The sequence below is a fragment of the Osmerus mordax genome, chromosome 13, assembly GCF_038355195.1.
Source record: "Osmerus mordax isolate fOsmMor3 chromosome 13, fOsmMor3.pri, whole genome shotgun sequence".
NCBI classification, from domain to species: Eukaryota; Metazoa; Chordata; class Actinopteri; order Osmeriformes; family Osmeridae; genus Osmerus; species Osmerus mordax.
In genome coordinates this window covers 15,805,610-15,825,214 of record NC_090062.1, presented here as the reverse complement: position 1 = coordinate 15,825,214, position 19,605 = coordinate 15,805,610, and the positions used below count along the sequence as shown (strand labels likewise).

At 47.9% G+C, this 19,605-nt stretch overlaps 3 protein-coding genes across 3 annotated transcripts in view; 2 read left to right on the top strand and 1 right to left on the bottom strand.

Moving 5' to 3' along the window:
- Nucleotides 1-1,295, top strand: part of cemip (cell migration inducing hyaluronidase 1) — a 58,463-nt gene extending 57,168 nt beyond the window's left edge. Inside the window, exon 27 of the mRNA XM_067249470.1 lies at nucleotides 91-1,295. Within this exon, the coding sequence (XP_067105571.1) occupies nucleotides 91-218 (128 nt within the window). The 3' untranslated portion in view covers nucleotides 219-1,295. The remainder of the gene's footprint in view (nucleotides 1-90) is intronic.
- A 1,500-nt stretch (nucleotides 1,296-2,795) lies between these two features.
- On the bottom strand, nucleotides 2,796-4,888 carry mesd (mesoderm development LRP chaperone). Its single transcript, XM_067249179.1, has 3 exons — nucleotides 4,643-4,888; nucleotides 4,180-4,412; nucleotides 2,796-3,875 (listed from the first exon to the last, which is right to left on the bottom strand). The coding sequence occupies exons 1-3, from the start codon at nucleotides 4,799-4,801 to the stop codon at nucleotides 3,611-3,613; spliced, it is 657 nt and encodes a 218-aa protein (XP_067105280.1). The 5' UTR covers nucleotides 4,802-4,888; the 3' UTR covers nucleotides 2,796-3,610.
- A 1,552-nt stretch (nucleotides 4,889-6,440) lies between these two features.
- Nucleotides 6,441-10,273, top strand: tlnrd1 (talin rod domain containing 1). Its single transcript, XM_067249600.1, has one exon. It carries the CDS (start codon nucleotides 8,627-8,629, stop codon nucleotides 9,689-9,691), a length of 1,065 nt encoding a protein of 354 aa, XP_067105701.1. The 5' UTR covers nucleotides 6,441-8,626; the 3' UTR covers nucleotides 9,692-10,273.
- The last annotated feature ends 9,332 nt before the right edge of the window (nucleotides 10,274-19,605 follow it).

Below are 19,605 nucleotides of genomic sequence, written 5' to 3'. Positions count from 1 at the left end.
CCTCTCACTTTGTCTTCTAATTTCTACTTCTCTCTCTCTCTCTCTCTCGTGAAATACTGAAATGTCATTCCTTTCCTGCCTGTCTTCCAGATAAGCTGGCGTTTGTGGGCTTCAAGGGCTCCTTCCGTGCTGACTGGGTACGTATGGAGGTGGACGAGGAGCGAGCGAAGATCCACCAGGTCCTACCCATCCCTGTGGTCAGGAGGATGAAGCTATGAGGCCAAGGAGAGACCCCCCCAACCCTCCAGAACACACACATACACACACTGCCAGAACTGTGGAGGAAGGAGTAGCCCCTAACATCTGTTCTAGGGTCAGATATTCTGGTGTTTGTCATGTTGGAGGTAAGGTTTGGCCATGCAGTAGATCTGATCCTAGGTCTGCATTTAGAGGTGGCTACCCGTTGCCAGCACTGCACTGATGAAGTGTGTCTGTATGAGGGCCCCTGGGGCAGAGATACAGGAAGACTGCAGGTGTATGTGTATGTGACAATGTGGACGTGATTCAACTGTACCGTTTGTGTGACTTGACTTTTTTTAAATGACGAAAAGAGAAATTACCGAAGCTAAGAAGCATTCCTTGTTCTGCGTCCATCTGCCCGTGTTGTTGCCTGTTTCAGATTCCTGCAAGGGGAGGCTCCGCTGCCAATCTTCTCCCATTTGATGTTGTGATGTTTTCGTTTGATATAACTGTTTCATCATTGTTTGTGGTCCCTCTGTATGTTTCAACTGTACCTGCGAAAAAAACTAATTCTGAAAAAGTGTCCCAGCTATGTGTAAAATGAACTATTAGGCCATGTGTTATGTGCAATCTTTTTTTCCTACAATACCCCCTAAAATAAGTATAGATAAACATTGTACCAAGCTTGTAATTGGTCATTGAGAAATCTGGATTTAATTTTTTTTCTTTCCCCAAATCTGGCAAGAATCAGGAAACTTTCCTTCGCCGAAATAGCTGGTCTTTTTTCGGAGGTTGTAGTTGTTGTTTTGTATGTTTTGTGTGTTTTTATGATCCCTCAGATTGATAACAGAGATATATTTTATACCTATTTATTGTACAGACACGATTGAACAAATCTAGAAGGGACATCTTTTGAGTTGTAACGTATGACTGTCCTACAGTGTAAGAAACAAATATAACATTTAATGTAGACTCATGAACGCGCCATCCATGGTAGTAGATCAGCTGTTTTAATCGTTACTGGATGTGATGTAGCTTGCTAGCTTGTAAAGTGATGAATTCCCATGATTTTGAATTTGAAGACTTTTTGTACAGAAATAAATGAATAATGAATAACTGAATTTTTCACTCTGCTAAATGTTATTCTCCCATGTCTGTTTTCCTCTCAAATATTCCCTCTGTTTAGTTTCAGTATTTAATGGACAATTTAGGAAATAACTCTTGAGAATTTAATTGAAGAATCTTAATGGGTCCTTCTAGAACACCATCAGCAGTGTCTGGTCTGAGTCTCCAGTTCCCATGAACTGTTTATGTGTGTGTGTGTGTGTGTGTGTGTGTGTGTGTGTGTGGTGCAGAGCAGAGGGTGTGGCTCTCTTACCCATTATAAATCATTGTGGAATGCAGAGCTTTTTTCACATGCTGTGGAAGTGGAAAAAAAGTTGTCAAAGAATATCCCATTAACTTAACTGCATAGATCCTACTGTGGCTTAAATAACCATGTGAGCATTTTAACTGCGTCCAAACACAACAATTTGGTTAATTTTGTTGCCCGGAGAAGTAATGTTGTCAGTGAAATAGGAAATGTAGGTGTAGAAATTGTGTTGCGTACAGTAATATGTAAAGAAATACTGCAAGGTCTACAAATCACTGTGTAACCATGAATGACAGCCAAACTAATGTCTGTTAGCAGTTTGTGGCGTTGTTGCCATTTCAAAAGCAGTTTCTGCTTCCAGAGGGAATTTACCATGTAAGTCTTCAATGTTCTCCATCAGAACATCACCACAACACTGACAACACCTGGAATGAGTTTGCTGATAATTCCTTTCAAGTTACAAAAGGGACGAGAGTATGTGTGCGTAAACTGTTTGCCAGATGGTGTCATCGTATGATGAAGTATTAGTGGAGTCAGGTGGCTGAGCGGTTAGGGAATCGGGCTAGTAATCTGAAGGTTGCCATTTCGATTCCCGGCTGTGCAAAATGACGTTGTGTCCTTGGGCAAGGCACTTCACCCTACTTGTCTCGGGGGAATGTCCCTGTATTTACTGTAAGTCGCTCTGGATAAGAGTGTCTGCTAAATGACTAAATGTAAAAGTATTACAGCGACCCTAGAGGTCCCTGATAAGTTTCATTCAGGTCTCACAGGCGTCATCTTCCTCTATTTCTCTTTTTGGCTTCTAAATTACAGACACTGCTGGCAGGCTGGGGGCGAGTCTGGAGTCATCTACCCCAGGTGAGAAAATACCCTTAGTCTGGGTTGAAACTTCAGAAAAGGCCCGCATCAAGACTGGCTGGATCTCAAAGGTCTCAGGAAGCATTTACAAAACAGAGCAGCCCCTATACTATATTCACACCCATCACACTGTATTTGTGAAACATGTCAAGCTGGTATCCCAGAAGGCAGTGGGATGTTGGCAGGAGGGATGTGCAGATTTGTTCATGTCTGCTGGAGTTAACCAGTGGTGACATTACATACTGTATATTCCAGCCTGCTTTCAAGCTGAATGTATTCTCACAAACATCTCACCTCCGGGAAATGTTGTGAAGTCACTTGGACAACAAAGAGTGAAAGTGTAAAATCAGGAAGTTAGACAAAGTTGTGCACCAAACTGTAGCTTTCTGAGGCAAGGTGGAACTCCAACAGTTTATTTGGTGGAAATCAATAAAAATAAAAAAAAGAGCACAACAAATGATGCTGTGATGCTGATAGTATTGGGAATAGGGTAAATTATCAGATAGTTATATAAGCATAACACAATCAAGTCATCTGAGATACAATTCTGTATTTGTCCATTCAGTACAATATTCACAAGAACAGAAAACTATTTTGGCACAAGTATGAAAACGTCATAAATCCTAAATTGGGTTTGGAAAATGTATAGTTCTTTAAGGCCCAGTTTCCCAGACATGGGTTAAGACTCGTCCTAGACTAAACACGTTTTCAATAGAGATCTTCATTGAATTGTTCTCTTACTTTAGGACTAGCTTAGTACATGTCTGGGAAACTGGGCCTTAGTTTACTAGACATAAACGAGTTATACATTCACGTAGGGATGGATGATCAAATTGAACATTAACCAAACGGTGGCTTGGTTAAAACTCAGCAGTAAAAAAACAAAACAAAAAAAACATAGAACTTGAAACTCAGCAAAAACACAGTAAACCTCAGAGCTACAACATGTGCTCATAGATCTGTCTGACCCTCACTCCGACAGGAAGCAACGATCTCAGAGTCGTAAAACTGACTTGGGATCAGCATTTCCCCCTTTAACCTCAACTGCTTTGAAGATGCAGGTCTGGGTCTCTAATAGGTGCACGTAACATGGAGGATGCTGACCAGAGTCAGAGAGGAACAGCCAGAATCCAGGTCACACCGAGGCTCTCAGTCTTCAGGGGTGACGGGGAACATCTTGTTTCTGGGTTGTTCTGACCATCACAGCTCCTGCTTGTTGGACCTGTTTCCCTCCAAGTCCGGTTTCGCCCCCTCGTTCTTCTTGTTCTTCTTGTTCTTCTTCACATTTACTTCGTTTTGCACCTTTGCTTTTCCGTCTTCTTTCTTGGCGGCCTTCCCAGGGAACACCTGGCCCTCCACAGTGACGTCGGCACAGCGGTCCTGGGAGATGAGGAAGTCTTTGACCTCCCAGGCGAAGCTGCCATCACGCAGCATGAAGATGGCTCTGTTGGAGCCCACGACGAACCTGGGGTTGGGGGTAGGGAGAGGACATGAATGTCAGAAGACATGCAGTATCATTCAAATGAGAGGTTATAGTGAGAGAATCAATGCAGACCTGAGACCAATGCTGTTGTTAACTAGTTTTCCTAATGTTAACTAGTTTCCTTGATTGTTTGTGTTGCTTTAAGCAAAACCAAGGGATTCTTAATTTTGTTTCAGTCAGGCCCCCTTTGACAATGATATTTTGAGGGGAATCAAATAAAAACAGGATTCCACCCGTTGGAGAACCACTGGACACATCATTAGGTACTTTGCGTACGAAAACTTGCCTCTGAATGTCAAAGTTGGCGTTGAAAAGGCTTCCCTGCCAGAGGCTGGTGATCTCCTCCGTCTCTTTCTCGGTGGGGTCTCCTGACACGGTGGCGAACACCATCAAGGTCTTTCCCTTCTTAGACATCTTCAGCAGCTCTTCGGGCTTGGAAGGGTCTACCTTGTTGAAGTCAATCGGCGGTGAGGACCTCTTGTGTTCTGGAAGGTCTCCTTCCTCGATATCGTCATCTTTCTGTGGAGCAAGCATTCCATCAGTTCCGAGAGAACCGTAGTTTCCTATCCGCAATAGCTACTCCTTCTGGTGGTTATATACTTTTGTTAGTTAGTTAACACTACCTCCACGACGTATTTCGTCGTGGAGGTAGTGTTGCAGCAGCTAGTAGTATTGGCTAACAAGCTAGCTAAGTGAGTTAGCTTGGTTTGCTAACGAGGGGGTAAAGCTTTAAACTCAAATTTGCCTACCTCCCATTCCTCAAGAAGCCTTGCCATATCCGCGTCATTGTAATCCCGAATATCTTTTTTCTTCTTGGGCTTGTTGTTTTTACTATCCGCGGCTAAAATGCTGATCAAACACACAGAGAGCAACAGCACAGTACATCTCCATCTGAAGTCCGACGCCATGCTTACAGATGGTGCACGCTGATTGGTAGAAATAACAGCGCCTCGAAACGTCAGAAGAAGGCGTTTCTAGAAAATATGTTTGAGGTTATAACGGGCAAATGAGGCACAAATGACTACTCACAGCGCTTGTCACTTTATTTGGCTCAAAATGTGAGAAACCTACTATTATTAGCCCAATGCAAATATATATGTTCCCATACAACAACAAAAATGCATAGTCTATATTGATCTACAAACAAATAGAATAAGATAGGCCTATTGGAAATGGGAAATATGCCATCTGCGGCTGAATGTAAGCAAACCCTCCGTGGATTCCCCCGGTGCCTGCTGCAGTCCTACGGTAGAATGAGGTCAGGGGAGTCGTGGAGACGGGCCCAATTTCGGAGCTTCCTTTGCTGCCAACTCCACCCACTGTCTGGCACTGGGCCCTGTGCAGCTGTGAGTAAAACTGACAGTGCAAACTTGTGGTAAAAGCGAGCGGTATATGCTTCCAAGAAACGCGAACACCCAGACATGTTTGGGTCAAGTTTATGTCTAGTTTAAGGCGATGTTGGTGGATACGCTTATTTTTTGTCACGCCTTTACCACTTCTGTTGATGTTATTGGACTAAGCTAAGGGCATCGAAAGCAGTAGTTAACAGATCACTTCCTTGATACCTACGATTTTGTACATTAGCTGCACTTATTTGCAACCCTGTAAAACCATCTGTCTTCACTCACAAATTGGCTAGTTGATATTGCACTTTGTTACTGCTGCACTGTAGGCTACTACTGCATTATCCTAGGTAGGGTACTACCAGAGCCTGTTTAAGGATATTATACATGCATATTAAACATTCTCTGGTACTATGGGAGTCAGGTGGCTGAGCGGTTAGGGAATCGGGCTAGTAATCTGCCAGTTCGATTCCCGGCCGTGCAAAATGACGTTGTGTTCTTGGGCAAGGCACTTCACCCTACTTGGGTGGATGTCCCTGTACCTACTGTAAGTCGCTCTGGATAAGAGCGTCTGCTAAATGTGAATGTACTACTATAGGCCCAGTCGAAACGTCATTGTAAGACTAGTCGAGGAATTTAGATGTTTTTATTGCAGTTAGTATTCATCCTTTATTAATCAGGTAGCTAATCGAGATGATACTTAAGCAATTAAGATGCTATTACAGTGTTTTATTGTAGTATTATAGAACACTGTAGCCATCATGTTTGATCACCGCGCCAGTTAGTTTAGATGTGGTTATTTTGGGATGCGGCTAGGAAATACAGACAGTTCCCCGACTGACCACCGACAAACTAGACTATGCATTTCTGATCCTGGAACTTCTAGGCTACTGACCATCCGCCACTTTTGATAAAGGCGTCAGATATATAAAGTGTTGCTAGTCTACAGGGATTATTAGGCTATAATTTAGGCCTACTTGTAGTTCATCTGTGTGAGAGCACAATTTAACATACATCCTTTACCGATTAAGGAAAAGAGCTGGGAAGTGAAGTTTTTCTCTGCTGTGGGATTGGCTCCCTCCTATTCACAGCGTCCTCGCTCACTGGACAGGCCTGTTGACGTCATGCACATTAAAATGGAGCGGTGTCTGATTTCACTGCCCACAGTTAATGTTGCGTTTCTCATACTTAACAGACCTGAGATTCAGGCGGTGGGGTGAATATTTGTATTAATGTTTTTTCTATTTATCTATTGACATGAGCAGGCATAGGTCTACATCCTAGCAATGGGTTAGTAGTTAGGCTATTGAAAAGCCTAAAGTAAATATTTAACAGCATCAGGCAACTGTATGATAGAATTTAGTTTTGTTGTACAATTACTATTTTATTTTACAAATAAAATAATCGTTGCAGAATAACCTTAGGCTAGACTTTGCAACATATATATATAGGCCTACAGATAAAACAAATTTAACAGTTGTAACTTTTTCATAGGCTATCGCTATTATTGTCGCTTTAAATTGGTTGAAAGACAGTAAACGTGCGCGGAAACGTGAAACACAAAATCGTGGTCTAAGTGTAAAGCGAGGCGCCGCTCATGTAAGCTCCAACAGCTGGCTGGAAGTCCGTACTGAATAGTTTTTTTTTGTTTTTAATATCCATAACGCATGTTTCCGCGAGTATCGCCCGCCTGGATTGTTCATGGGCAGTTACGTTATTGAGAGAGACGCCGGTTAAAATGGAGAATGTGTTGTCGATCCTTTTTGAGAACTGCGTTTTGGGTGTAACTTTGCCCTTACACCGGTAGTCGAATGCACCCACGTCGGGGCCTCGGGAAGAGACGTCTCATGGCAGAGGGATCGGTCTGCCCTGAAACTCGTACCACACAACTCTTCAGGAAACATAATACGAACCTGGAACAGCTGTGAATTCACATTTGACTATAAGATCTTTACGTAACACTCATGGGAATATGACCTGGAGCGTGAATTTACACGTAAACAAATTCTAAAGTTATATATTTTTTTCAGCGGAAAGCTATCCCCTTGCTTCGCCGTGTTGCTACTTCGCTACAGTGAAGCCGTTCAAGTGCGACCACACCCTCTCCGTTTCCTGATAGCACAGAAGATGTAGCTGGAGCTCAAAAACGACTTTCAGTTTGGAAACACGACTTCTTCTGTCCGGGTGCCTTTTTATGATCTACTGTGAAAGTGAAAGACGAGTTGCTACGAGTTATGGCCACAGTTCAATAGGGATATGACTGCTATGGGTAGCAAACCCACAAGGATGCAGGATATGCTGGACTACGCGTTCACTCCCCGCGTTTTGCTAAAAGGGGCGCATGGACAATAGATATGCCGTTGGAATCAAACCTGCCCAAGGAACTAGTTTCTGTGACGGGATTGTGTATGAAAAAGAAAAGGTTGAAAGTCTCTCGAGGGCCGTTACCGCGGGCTTGTTGCTCTTTTGAAGGCTTTTATTTGGGAAGACTCATGGAATGATGATGCTGAAGTGGCGCACGCTCCAGGAGAGGTCGAACGGAACTGCCCCGGTGGTGCCCTTTTCAAAACAGGCACGAGCCTGTCTCCCAGCCAAGCTAGGGTGGTCAAACTTATTAGAATCAGATCAGGTAACTATTAGGTGAAGTTATATCCTGCCCCAAAGCGAGGAGGTGATCTAGAGTTGTATCGTTTGGTGAAGGTGTAACATAAAACAACGTCTTAATATTTGTACCTTGTAAACTCGAATATTGGATGTAATTACAATTTTAGAGTATATCTAAGTTTTTTATTTTTTATTTTAAGTCTGCACTAAAGTAAGGCACATTGTTGGCACCGCAGTGTGTGATTTCGACCAGTACAGTACTTAATACAGCAACCTGTGAATGTACGAGGTAGCCAAGGGTTGAATTCTGAAGGAAACATTCAGGGCATTTAATTTAACTGTAAACATGCAAACGAATATGTTATGAACACTGATACATTTAAAGTTATCTTTTGAAGGGATTTTAATCTATTTTGATATTTGGTGTCACCTCTGTATACATGGTTGAATGGTCACAGTTAGAAATGATTTCAACTCTGAACATTCATAGGTGATTGATTTAACACCTTGACACGGTCATCACGATTTTGATCTCATCAAATATTGACTTTGGAAATGTCCTGTGCTTTTTCAGAATATGTTCTTGCTCATTACAGTGGATATCACTTACTCTGAAGGACTTTAAGGAAGACTGTTTGGCCAGTTTCAACTCTTTAGACTTTGTAAAAGAGGTGCGGGGATATATTTGAACGTAGTATAAAATGTCTTAGATATACAATGGGGTGTTCGGCCACATAGATCAGTCTACAACCCAGACCCAGACAGGAGTAGCTACAGACCTGTATTATGGCTAGCAGTGGCTCTGGGAAGTCAGCTAGCGAAGGATCCGTCAACAGCCCCAGCGGCAGCCTCCAGCAGAGGAGGAAGCTGTCCTCCATCTGTGACACGTGCAAGGGCAAGGTGCAGCTGGTGGCCGACCTCCTCCTGCTCTCCAGCGAGACCCGGCCGGTGATCACCTCCGAGGGCCTGTCGGTGGCCGAGACCTTCGAGCAGTGCCGGGACACTGTGATCGCCCGGACCAAGGAGCTCTCCATCCTCACCCACGACATCCAGAGCCAGCTGAACATGGGCCGTTTCACCGAGGTGGGCGACCGCCTGCTGGAGATGGGGGACCTGGTGGTGTCCTTGACTGAGTGCTCCGCCCACGCCGCCTACCTGGCGGCGGTGGAGACTCCGGGCTCGCAGCCCTGCCTGGCCGGCCTGGTGGAGCGCTACAAGGTGACGCGCTGCCGGCACGAGGTGGAGCAGAGCTGCGGCACGCTCCGAGTCACGGCCCTGGCGGACCTCACCCCCCAGCTCCTCCTGGAGCTCTCCCAGAACATCTCCAGGAACCTGAAGACCCTGACGGACGCCTCCAGCCTGGCCAGCGAGAGGACCAAGGACCGCTTCGCCAAGGAGCAGTTCAAGCTGAGCGTGAAGAGCATGAGCACGAGTGGCACCGCCTTCCTGGCGTGCGTCCGAGAGGTGAAGACCCAGCCCAGCGAGCTGACTCGCAACCGCTGCGTCCTGTTCAGCGCCGCGCTGGTCCAGGCCGTCAACGCCCTGGTGGGCTTCGCCACGGAGCCCCAGTTCCTGGGCCGGGCCGCCACCATCTCCCCCGAGGGGAAGGGGGTGCAGACGGCAGTGTTGGGGGGCGCCATGAGCGTGGTGTCGGCCTGCGTGCTCCTCACCCAGGGTCTCCGGGACGTATCCCAGCATCCCGAGAGCAGCGCCAAGATGGCTGACTACCGAGAGCGCTTGCGTAACTCGGCGTGCGCGGTGTCGGACGGATGCACGCTGCTGTCCCAGGCGCTGAGGCAGCGCTCGTCCCCCCGGGCCCTGCCCCCCGTCAACTCCCATCCTGTGAATTAGTTTCCTCAACAGTTACCGCATCAACCCGCATGAAGTGAGATACTCACTGGGTTTTGGCCTGTGCGTTCAGCATGCCCAGGTTCAGACAGGGCCTGTTCAGTCTGTTCTGTGAATGAGGAGAGCTTCGGGAGATTCGCCGAGCTCAGAGACGATCGCGTCGAGGTTTTGGCCGCGCTGGATGCGTCTGGAACCTCAGAAGGAACTGACAGCCTGTACTCCAGCCCCACTCCTCGCTCACCTGCTCACCCTCTACTAAAAGAACAACAACAGTGATCTCAAAACCTGTAAAGTTTACCTCAGTTTTCCGCTATGGTGAAAACGACAGACGTGACTATGGATGTATCCTCTGTGTGTGAGCGTTGCCTAGGTGATCTGTAGGAGTACATGTGCTTAGTAAGAGTGGGAAGAGAGTAGCGATGCTTGTGTTTCATTGTGTGAATTCTAATTGGGTAAAAGCTGCTGTGAGTGTGTGCCTTTGGTTTTACACTATTTACCAGACTTACCATAGTATTTGTAATGTGTTTTGATCATGCATGTAACGGAGTATTTATTTCAAATATTAAAAAAATGTTGTTTCTCATACATGCTGCTGTCTGAATGCATCAGGCTGTTCTGGGAAAGTGTGTAGCTGTGTAGTTCGACCATAATAATAATGACTCGCTCCATGAGTATCTGTGTATCAGAAACTGATCATGTATGTACAATAACAAACCTGGAACAACATTATCTAAGATGGTACACACCGCTATAGTGAACAATTCTGTAATAGACTAAATGAAAGTTTCTCATGGTGAATGAGATGAGGCTTGTGCTGTTATCTTGTGAGCCAGGTTCATCTGGGCACGTCCCTTTGAAGATGTCCTTGGAGGTTCTGTGTATCGACTTCTGAGGCCCTGATCCTTTCCACTTGTTATCTCAGATAAGCCTGGCGACGCCTTCAGCTCAGTCCAGAGTTGTGCTTGAAGTCCCAGATCCCCATTCAAGCCTCACAACCCACATCCATACCACCACCTCCTCCATGGTCTCCAGCCCAGCCCACACACAAGCCCATAAGCCAGAGATTTCAGCTGACGCTCAATGCACAAATCCTGCTTTAATGAAAGGTTATTACATAGGATGTCCTGCCTTCTGCTTCTGACTGTCTGAATCCCCAGTGAACACCGAGCTGATTGCAGGTCAGCCTGTTTTGCATTAGAAATCTGTCAGGTTCTGCAGTCACCCCTCCCAGGTGTTTTGCTTGACTAAAATGGAAAACACTGTCCCGCAGAATATCTTCTGTCAGATCTTCTGCTCTGTTGTGATTTCAAACAGCTTATTTCTGTCACTAGGCGGTCTTTCTCAGCATGTGGGTTGCATTGTTCTCCCCTCTGTGACCCAGTACCCTCCAGCTCTCCTGCCTGTCCTCACTCTGGTCAAGCGTGTTGGTCCACAACAGGAAACCAACAGTCCTGCTATCAGGAGTCACTTCCTTTACAGCCAGGCATGTCACAGTCATCATTTTTAAACGAGACGTCGCCCATTTCCTGCCCGAGGAGGGAAGCGCTGCAGCCCCCATCCTCGGGAGCCTCCCCTCCCCTCGGTGATGACATCACTCCCCTCAGGGAGACCAGCCTCCTGGAGAGGCGACGCATCATTTCCTGTTTCTCAGCCACGTTGTTCATGTTCACAGATTCACAAAGTCCTGTGTGGCCTGCAGGTGCGTGGTAACAAGATTGACAGGGTAGGTATACGTATAGGTGCGTGGTAACCAGTTTGACAGGTTAGACCTACAGGTGTGTGGTAACCAGGGAGATCTGCAGGTGCGTGGTAACCAGACTCTGTAACAGCTAGCCAGCTGACACCCTCTGCATTATTGATGTCACCCTGATCGCGTGATGCTGTGATTGGTCCACAGCAGCTGTCTCCTAATGCAGCTCTCATTACCAGGAAGCTCAGAGAGACCCAGTAGCTGTGTGTCACAGTATCACGTGTGAAATACAGTACATTTACCATCAGTGTTTCTGCTTCCTTGATTGTTTAAGGAGAGGTGTTCAGGAACAGTAACAGGCGCTTTGTCTGGGTCAGTTACACCATCACTGCCCGGCCGCTCCCAGCCTGTCAGAGGATCAACATGACACCTCAGCAGTTGGCCCAGTGTGTTGTCCCCTTGAAAACCTGTGGTTGAGTGACAGGCACTCTGAGGACTGATATCTTGTACCCGGTCACAACACTGCCCCCCCCCCAGCCCCCCAGCCTCTGCTCCTCACCACCCTTTCTCTCCCCTTCCCAAAGTCAGACACAAACCTACACTCGCTCTCATGCTTGTTCGCTGGACCTGTATTTCCTCTCCGCCCTCCCTCGCTTTCTTTGACACACTCGTGTGAATGACTTCATCCTTGTGAACGGTTAGTCGTTGGGGGGGGGGGGGGTTGAAGCCTGGAGCCAGCTCTCTAACGGATCCCAGCGGTGGTCATAGCAACACGGCTGTGGCTTCAGAGTGTCGTGGCTCTCCAGCAGCTACAGACACAGCTCCTACTGGGCAGTCTACTGACGGGGAGGTCAGTACTGAGGTGATTGCTGTAGCTACATACTCACTGTTGTTCATTGTTATCATCCGGGTGTGTTTGAGAGCTGTGAGACTGATCGGTCTGTCCTGAGCCCTGGCAGGAGGTGCAGCTGACCATCGTGTTCTCCATCCAGCCATCTGCTTGCCGAAGAAAGAAAAACACTCCTGATTGAACCCACAGAATGTGGAAAGTTGGCTGTCACTCAAATTCAGTTTTGGCTCCCAGCCCCTCCCCCCGTTTGGCCCACGGTGAGAGTCTGTAGCACATGTTGGGGAACTTTGACCTCTCTCCCTAACCAGGTCTGGCCCTTCTTGTGTCTGTGCTGAGACAGAAGCCTCTTTGTGTTGTCTCATGCTCTCTCTCTCTGTCTGTCTCTCTCTCTCTCTCTCTCTCTCTCTCTCTCTCTCTCTCTCTCTCTCTCTCTCTCTCTCTCTCTCTCTCTCTCTCCCACACACCCAGCATCAGTGGATGTGTGAGCCTGAGTGAACACCGTCCAACTGCTTGAACAGAATATTCCTTCATCGTTACAGACTCATTCAACCCACCCTCAAACAAACACACACACAGCCTTCCCTGTGTCCTGTCCCAAACCGGGACAGCCTCACCCAGCTTTCTATTGTCTGCCTGAGGACCCACAGGAAGACACACACACACACACACACACAGAGCAGGGGGTGAGGATGTAGCCTTCACTCACCTCCAGCACCAAGCCCAGAACCACCTGTGGTTCTGACAATACAGAACACACACTGCACTTTACGCCATTATTTATTAGGCTTCGGAATGTGTGTGTGTGTGTTTAGGTTTTCCCACAGCTGTTAACTACCCTTATACCTTTGTCTGCCAGTGGGGTCGAATCAGAAGTTGTTTTTTAAGCTCTGCTTCCTCCAGGTGACGAGTGGCTGATGTTGAAGCCAGCAGAGCACGAACAGGAAGAGCAACATTTTATTAGAAGTCCCCACACCGACCTTTGTCACACACGCTTAACAGCAACACGTAACACAGTTACGTAGCTTATGTCAACGTTTGAAAAAGTGAGGATTCAAATATCTAGTAAGACTTGAATGGCGAGTTTCCTCTTGGCTTGCACTTCATTATTCTGTATAGCTCATGTTGGAATACTGAACATAAGCATATGATTCAGATTTGATAGAACGTTTTGTGTTCTCTGCGACAAGGTCCAGTCTCACTGTGTGCTGTTCTAGAGTGTTCTGTGCTGCTGCAAGGTACTGTGTGAGGTACATGTCTGAACGAAGACAAGTTGGAGGTCAGTAGGTCACATGAAGTCACCAGTCTGGACAGAACCGGGAGGAGGCAAAACAATACATTTGCATTACAAGTGACTGAGTGCATTTTTAGACGTGTGTGTGTGTGTGTGTGAGTGAAGAAGTCTAATCTGAACCAGCAGTATCCCTCTCTCTTCTGGGAACATTCTCAGGGTGTGATGTCATCCTTCCCAGCCCAGACTCAGCCTTCCTCTCTGTCTCACATCCCTGAGGAACGTTACCTATGACGACGCTCACTAAACGCTCTAGAACGTTACCTATGACAACGCTCACTAAACGCACTAGAACGTGACCTGTGAGAACGCTCCCTTATCGTTCTAGAACATTACCTCTGACAATGCACAGTAAACGCTCCATAACAGAACCTGTTCATGACGGACAAGGAAATACATGAACAAAATCAAAGCAGTGTTGCCCTCATAGGTGTGTGTGTGTGCGTGTGTACACAGTGTGTGTATCGTATGTTTGTAGGGAGTGTGTGTGTGTACATAAGTGCATGTACATTTTGTGTGTGATCTATGTGGGGGGTCAGGGGGTGTGACGTGTACTAAACCTCTGTGGTGTGGGATATTTTTCAGATTATTGAAGAAAAGGAAAGAGGGAGAGAGAAAGTGAGCAGTATGTTATTGTTTAAAAATAAGGCAGACTGCACCCAGGTCTCCTGCCTGTACACCCGCCCAGAACTGGAACTGGGAGGGAACATATTCACACACAGAGAGGAGATCCCCAGGCCAACTGAAGAAGAGAGAGAGAGAGAGTTAGAGAGAGAGAAAGAAAGAGAGAAAGGGAAAAAATAGAGAATTTTGCTCCCAGGGTGTTTACTGAGGATGTTGTGTCCTGTTCCTTCCCCTGAGGTGTGGTCCACTTCCTCCACACACACACACACGCACACGCGCACACGCACACGCGCACATACACACGCACACACACACACACACACGCACACACACACACACACACGCACACACGCACACACGCACACACGCACATACACAACCCAAGCACAGACTGCTGAATCATGTAGTCTCTCAGCTAAACATTCATCACATCTTTTAAAAATGTAATTCACTAACTAAAAACACGTACTGAAATCCTGACTGAATCTATCGCACTGTTATATTTTCCAAATCCGTGTCTGAATGTGTAAATGTGTTAAGGCCGTGATACGGTTCTCATACAAGCATCGATCCTTCCTTCTATTATGAACACACGGCATGACATGAAGTGTGCACAATAGCTCCACCTGCTGGAGGGCAGAAGTACACCGGGTCAACGTCTTGGAAGTCATCTGGTGCAGAGAAGTCTCTGGCACACTAGGGGGCAGTATGTGCTTAAGATTGTCACATTCCTTAATCAAGCCACTGGAGTCTATAATATAGGTGGTGTACTCTTCCCATCTATTCTCATTTTCAGTCGTTGATCCTCAGTTATTTTCTCTGTAGATTCCTGCAGCAAGCAGACTCTCTACTGTGGTTTGTCACCGTCATGTGACCAAAATGTTACAGTGCGTTTGTGTGCTTGTGTGTGCATGCGTGTGTGCGTGTGTGTGTGTCAGCTCTGTTAGTTAAGGAGACCTCAGTGACAAGTAATTCACACACATGCTCTCCTTCACACAAACTGCTTTAAGGTCCTCATCCTGGCTCTGAGCATCCTGTGTGTATGTGTGTGTGTGTGGGTGTGTGTTTGTGTGTGTGTGTGTGTGTGTGTGTGTGTGTGCGTGCGTGCATGTCGGCTAGTTTCCCAGACAAGCAGTAATCCCTGTTTGGACAGTATGAATTCTACCATAAATTACCTTGTTTCTGTGTGAAGACTTCATCTGTGGATCTTCTTCATAGAATGACAGAGAAGTTCTGTCCAGGACCAGAACCAGGACCACCAGGACCACCAGGACCAGGACCACCAGGACCAGGACCATGACCAGGATCAGGACTTATTCTGTCTTTCATCTACAGCCACACTTGGTCTCACCAAAGAACCAGGAAACAGCTGTCTCAAAGTAGAACTTCACATCTGTGCTACCTGACCTGCATGGCACAATGTTCTTGGACATGGGCGAGACTGCCCCACTGTCTGTCCTCAGCGTGGCTGTGTCGTGTGTCTGGCGTGCGTGGGGGGTGGGGGGGGTGGGGGGTGGGGGGTGGAGGGGTGGAGGGGTCGAATGGGGGTGGGAGTGTTGGAAGCAGGAGCACTGGAACATGTGGGGCATAGAAAACCTATTCATCCTCTGGGCAGGAATACCCCCTCCGCTGGCTGATGCACACACACACACACACACACACAAACACATGCACACACACACACACACACACACGCAAACACATGCACACACACAAACACATGCACACACACACACACACGCAAACACATGCACACACACAAACACATGTACACACCTCCACACACGCCCCCAGAACCCCATAAAGACTGCAGTATTGTGAGATGTTGAAGTAGGTGTGAGGTCAGGCCAAACCCAGAGCTGGGTTTTCCTCCCTGGAACTGCCTCACAGGAAAAGGGCAATGATTTGGAGGTCTGTGCCCTGAGACGGTCTCTTGTGTAATCCAGCCGGCTTCGAGGAAAGGAGGGAGAGGGGGAAGAGTGGAGAGGGAGAGGAGGAGGAGGAGAGAAAAGGAGGAGAGAGAGAGAGAGAGGCGGAGAGGGAGGTTTTTGTAAATGCTTCAGTCAGCTCAGAGAGTCAAGAGAGAAACTCTGGTCAGCTTGGAGAGAAACGTAGAGAGTGTCTCTTCATGTTTGATGCTGATCACCTCTCTCTGGATTAGTGGATGACAAAGTCACCAGCCTGTTTTGCTGGACAACAGAAAGCCACTCTTGGTTTGCTGGACAACTAAAACCCGAGTCTGGGTTTTGCTGGACGATTGAAACACAACCGGAAGTTTTCTGGACAACCAAAACACAACCCTGGGTTCGCTGGTGTTGCCTGTCGGACCACAGGGATGCTGGGTCCCAGTGAAGATCATGGAGTATGGTGAGTCATGTCCCTCCATCCCAGGTTCAGCTCTCTGCACACTGGGTTCACAGTCATGCTGATGAAAATATATCCTTATTACTCACAGACACATTCAACACTTGTTTAGGTGACATATTCTGCAACAACTTATCCAGAAGACATCCATAGCACAGTTAGCCACTTCCACAGTGGGCACTTCAACATCGTTATGATAATGTAGCAATATTTTTATAATGCGACATGTCTTGTGCAACAGTTTTATGCAACTGGTCCCAGAGCAGTATAATGATGCACTTGTTGGCCTTTGGGTGCACACACACACACACACACACACACAAACACACCACACTTCTATAAGGCAAATGACATCACGTGTATCCAGTCCAAGATGTCTTTAAAACACAAATAGCCAAGTGGACCAGGGGTGGCTGGCTACGGTTTCCTCTCTGCCCTAAACGGGCAGGCATGCCATGCAGGGCGCCGCTGCGGTCAGGAACGCCACAGGCCGGGGACCCAGGCCACAGGCCGGGGACCCAGGCCACAGGCCGGGGACCCAGGCCACAGAGCACTGGGGGAGACGGCCTCACTGCTGCTACTGGGCAGAAACACGACTTCACAACACACTGAAGTGAACATCACAGGTTAAAGATCTCCCAGCTCCCAGGCCTTGAGTGCGTCCTGGCGTGGTCTGGTGGTCGGGCCTCCGTTAAGACAGCACGGGGGTGGAGAACTGTAAATACAGAACAACACACACTCTGTCAGGTTCTGCCCTGGCTGCTGGGGCCTCCTCCATCCCCACCCCCCTCTCTCTCAATCACACTCTGTTAGCCGGCATTGCCAACTCACCGCAGCAACTCTCTCCCTAATTCTCTATTTCCCTCTCTCTACCTTTCCCTCGCTCCCTCCTTTTCTCTCTCTCTCTCTCTCTCTCTCTCTCTCTCTCTCTCTCTCTCTCTCTCTCTCTCTCTCTCTCTCTCTCTCTCTCTCTCTCTCTCTCTCTCTCTCTCTCTCTCTCTCTCTCTCTCTCTCTCTCTCGCTTCTGTCTCCCCCCCCCCGTCTCCATCTGTCCCTCATTCTCTCGCATTGCTGTGCATTCGCTAGAACATCTACAGGCGGACACTCCTTCCTATAAAAGCTGACCTTTACGTCTCGCTACCTCCATCTCTCCTGTTTCCCAACGTGTTGAAACAGAGCAGTCTTTCTGCTGTGGCCCGGGACTGCCATGACCTCAGTAGCTGCTCTTGTCAGAGGAAAGTCCAGGTCACCCTGCAGTTCTGCTCTCACCAGGCAGGAGAACGGGGCTCCTTCTGGGACTATAAAAAGAGACCTTCTACCAGAGCAGTAGACCTGCGAACACACACAGGGACTGCTAGCAGGTCTGGCTGGGCTGCTATTGACTTTGAGAGAGAGAGAGAGAGAGAGAGAGAGAGAGAGAGAGAGAGATAGAGATAGAGAGAGAGAGAGAGTGTGTGAGAGCAAAAGATAGAAAGAAAGTCAGAGAGTAAGAGAGAGAGAGAAAAGAGAACCAGAAAGAGAGCCAGAGAGGGGAGGGGTATGTGCCCAGCTTACAACCAGAGATCCATGTCTGTATTTCCTGTCTATCTGGCTCACTAATGTGAGTGCTGCTGCAGCATAATGACTAACACACCCCCATTACCAGAGCTGCTCGCTGGACCTCTCAAAACGAAACCCTTCCTCATGTGAGAGGCTTTGCAGCTTCTGTGTCCCTCTTCCAGCCATAGATACTGTCTCTACTCCGAGGCTGAAACAGGTAAACGGCACCTGTATGTTTGTGGAACTCACAGCACAGAGAAGAACCTGTCCTGTGAGAGGTTGTCTGTCCAGGGCTGAGGTGGAGGCAGCTCTTTGGCCGGAGTGGAGGCATAATACACACTGGAGCATCTATAATGCATTTGAGGGTGGTCCTATAGAGCTGGTGTAGACCCTGGAGACCTCAGCGCTGATGCTATACTAGCATGACCTCCATCACACAACCATTAGAACAACCACGGCTGTTTTACAACTCACGCACAACATTGTGTTTGTGTGTGTGTGCGTGCGTTTTTGTGTGTGTTTTGTAAAGTGCATGTGTGTATGCGAGTGTTTGTGCAAAGTGCGTATGGGTGCAGAGAAAGAGTGTGTGTGTGTGTATTTGTACGTGTGTGAGAGTGTTTACACCGAGTGAGTATGTGTGCATAGAAAGCACACGGACCACGAAGAAGGATATATCAAGCGTTGTGTGTGTGTTAGTGTACAGTCTCATGAGGGATCTGATTATGTTCTGTATAGCTACATACTGCAGTTCTCAGAGCAGGGAGAGAAAATCTCTCTCATCTCTGTCTCCACTGCCTGGGCTTCAGCAGTTTCTCAGAACACTTATGACACACACACACTACACACACAAACAAACACACACACACACACACACACACACAGAGGCAGGCTCTCCTAACTGAATCTTCTAATTGCCCTGTAGAGCGTCCCTCTCCATTAGGCGATGTGACGGCTGGAAGGAGTGTTCTGTTTTCGGCGCTCGCTCCTCACACACAAACACACACACGCGCAGTCGTGCCACAGTGGAACTCCCGCCAGCGCCGGGCGACCAGCAGGGCAACAGCTGGCAGGATGGAGCGACCCACGGGGGGCTGGGGGGGCACCAGGACCAGCCAGCACGGTCACAGGTCCAGGAAGCTGGCACTGCTTTCCAGGTGTGGTAGCAACCTGTTCTTTCTGCCTGGTTCAGTCTTGTTGCTGTTGTCGATGCTGTTCACCGGTCTGTTGTCGGACTTGAACTGAAGGTCGTTTCCGGGGTAACCTTGTTTTGTTTGTTGACACCCAGGTCCCTGATCCTCTGTCACTCCAAGACAAGTGATGACTGCCCTGGTCCAGAGGAGAGGCAGGCTGGGGAGGGCTTGGAGGGGGCAGGGAGCTGGGGTCCCGGGGGCTGGGCCTCCGAGGGAGCTAGAGAAGGGGACTGGGACCAGAGCTACTGGAGAAAGATCCAGGGAGGAGCCGTGGACGAGGGCTTTCAGGTTTCTACACAGCCACCCGTCCAGCCCGGAGCGGTCCGAGCCCCCGAGGAGAGAAAGAGCGCCAGGAGGATCTTCAGCATCAAG

Bases quoted from the DNA above. Each gene is read 5' to 3' on its own strand.
- tlnrd1 (XM_067249600.1), top strand. From the start codon at position 8,627: ATGGCTAGCAGTGGCTCTGGGAAGTCAGCTAGCGAAGGATCCGTCAAC.
- mesd (XM_067249179.1), bottom strand. From the start codon at position 4,801: ATGGCGTCGGACTTCAGATGGAGATGTACTGTGCTGTTGCTCTCTGTG. The intron at 4,413-4,642 runs GTAGGCAAATTT...CTTGCTCCACAG, and splicing joins GGCTTCTTGAGGAATGGGAG to AAAGATGACGATATCGAGGA. The intron at 3,876-4,179 runs GCAAGTTTTCGT...CCCCAACCCCAG, and splicing joins GCCAACTTTGACATTCAGAG to GTTCGTCGTGGGCTCCAACA.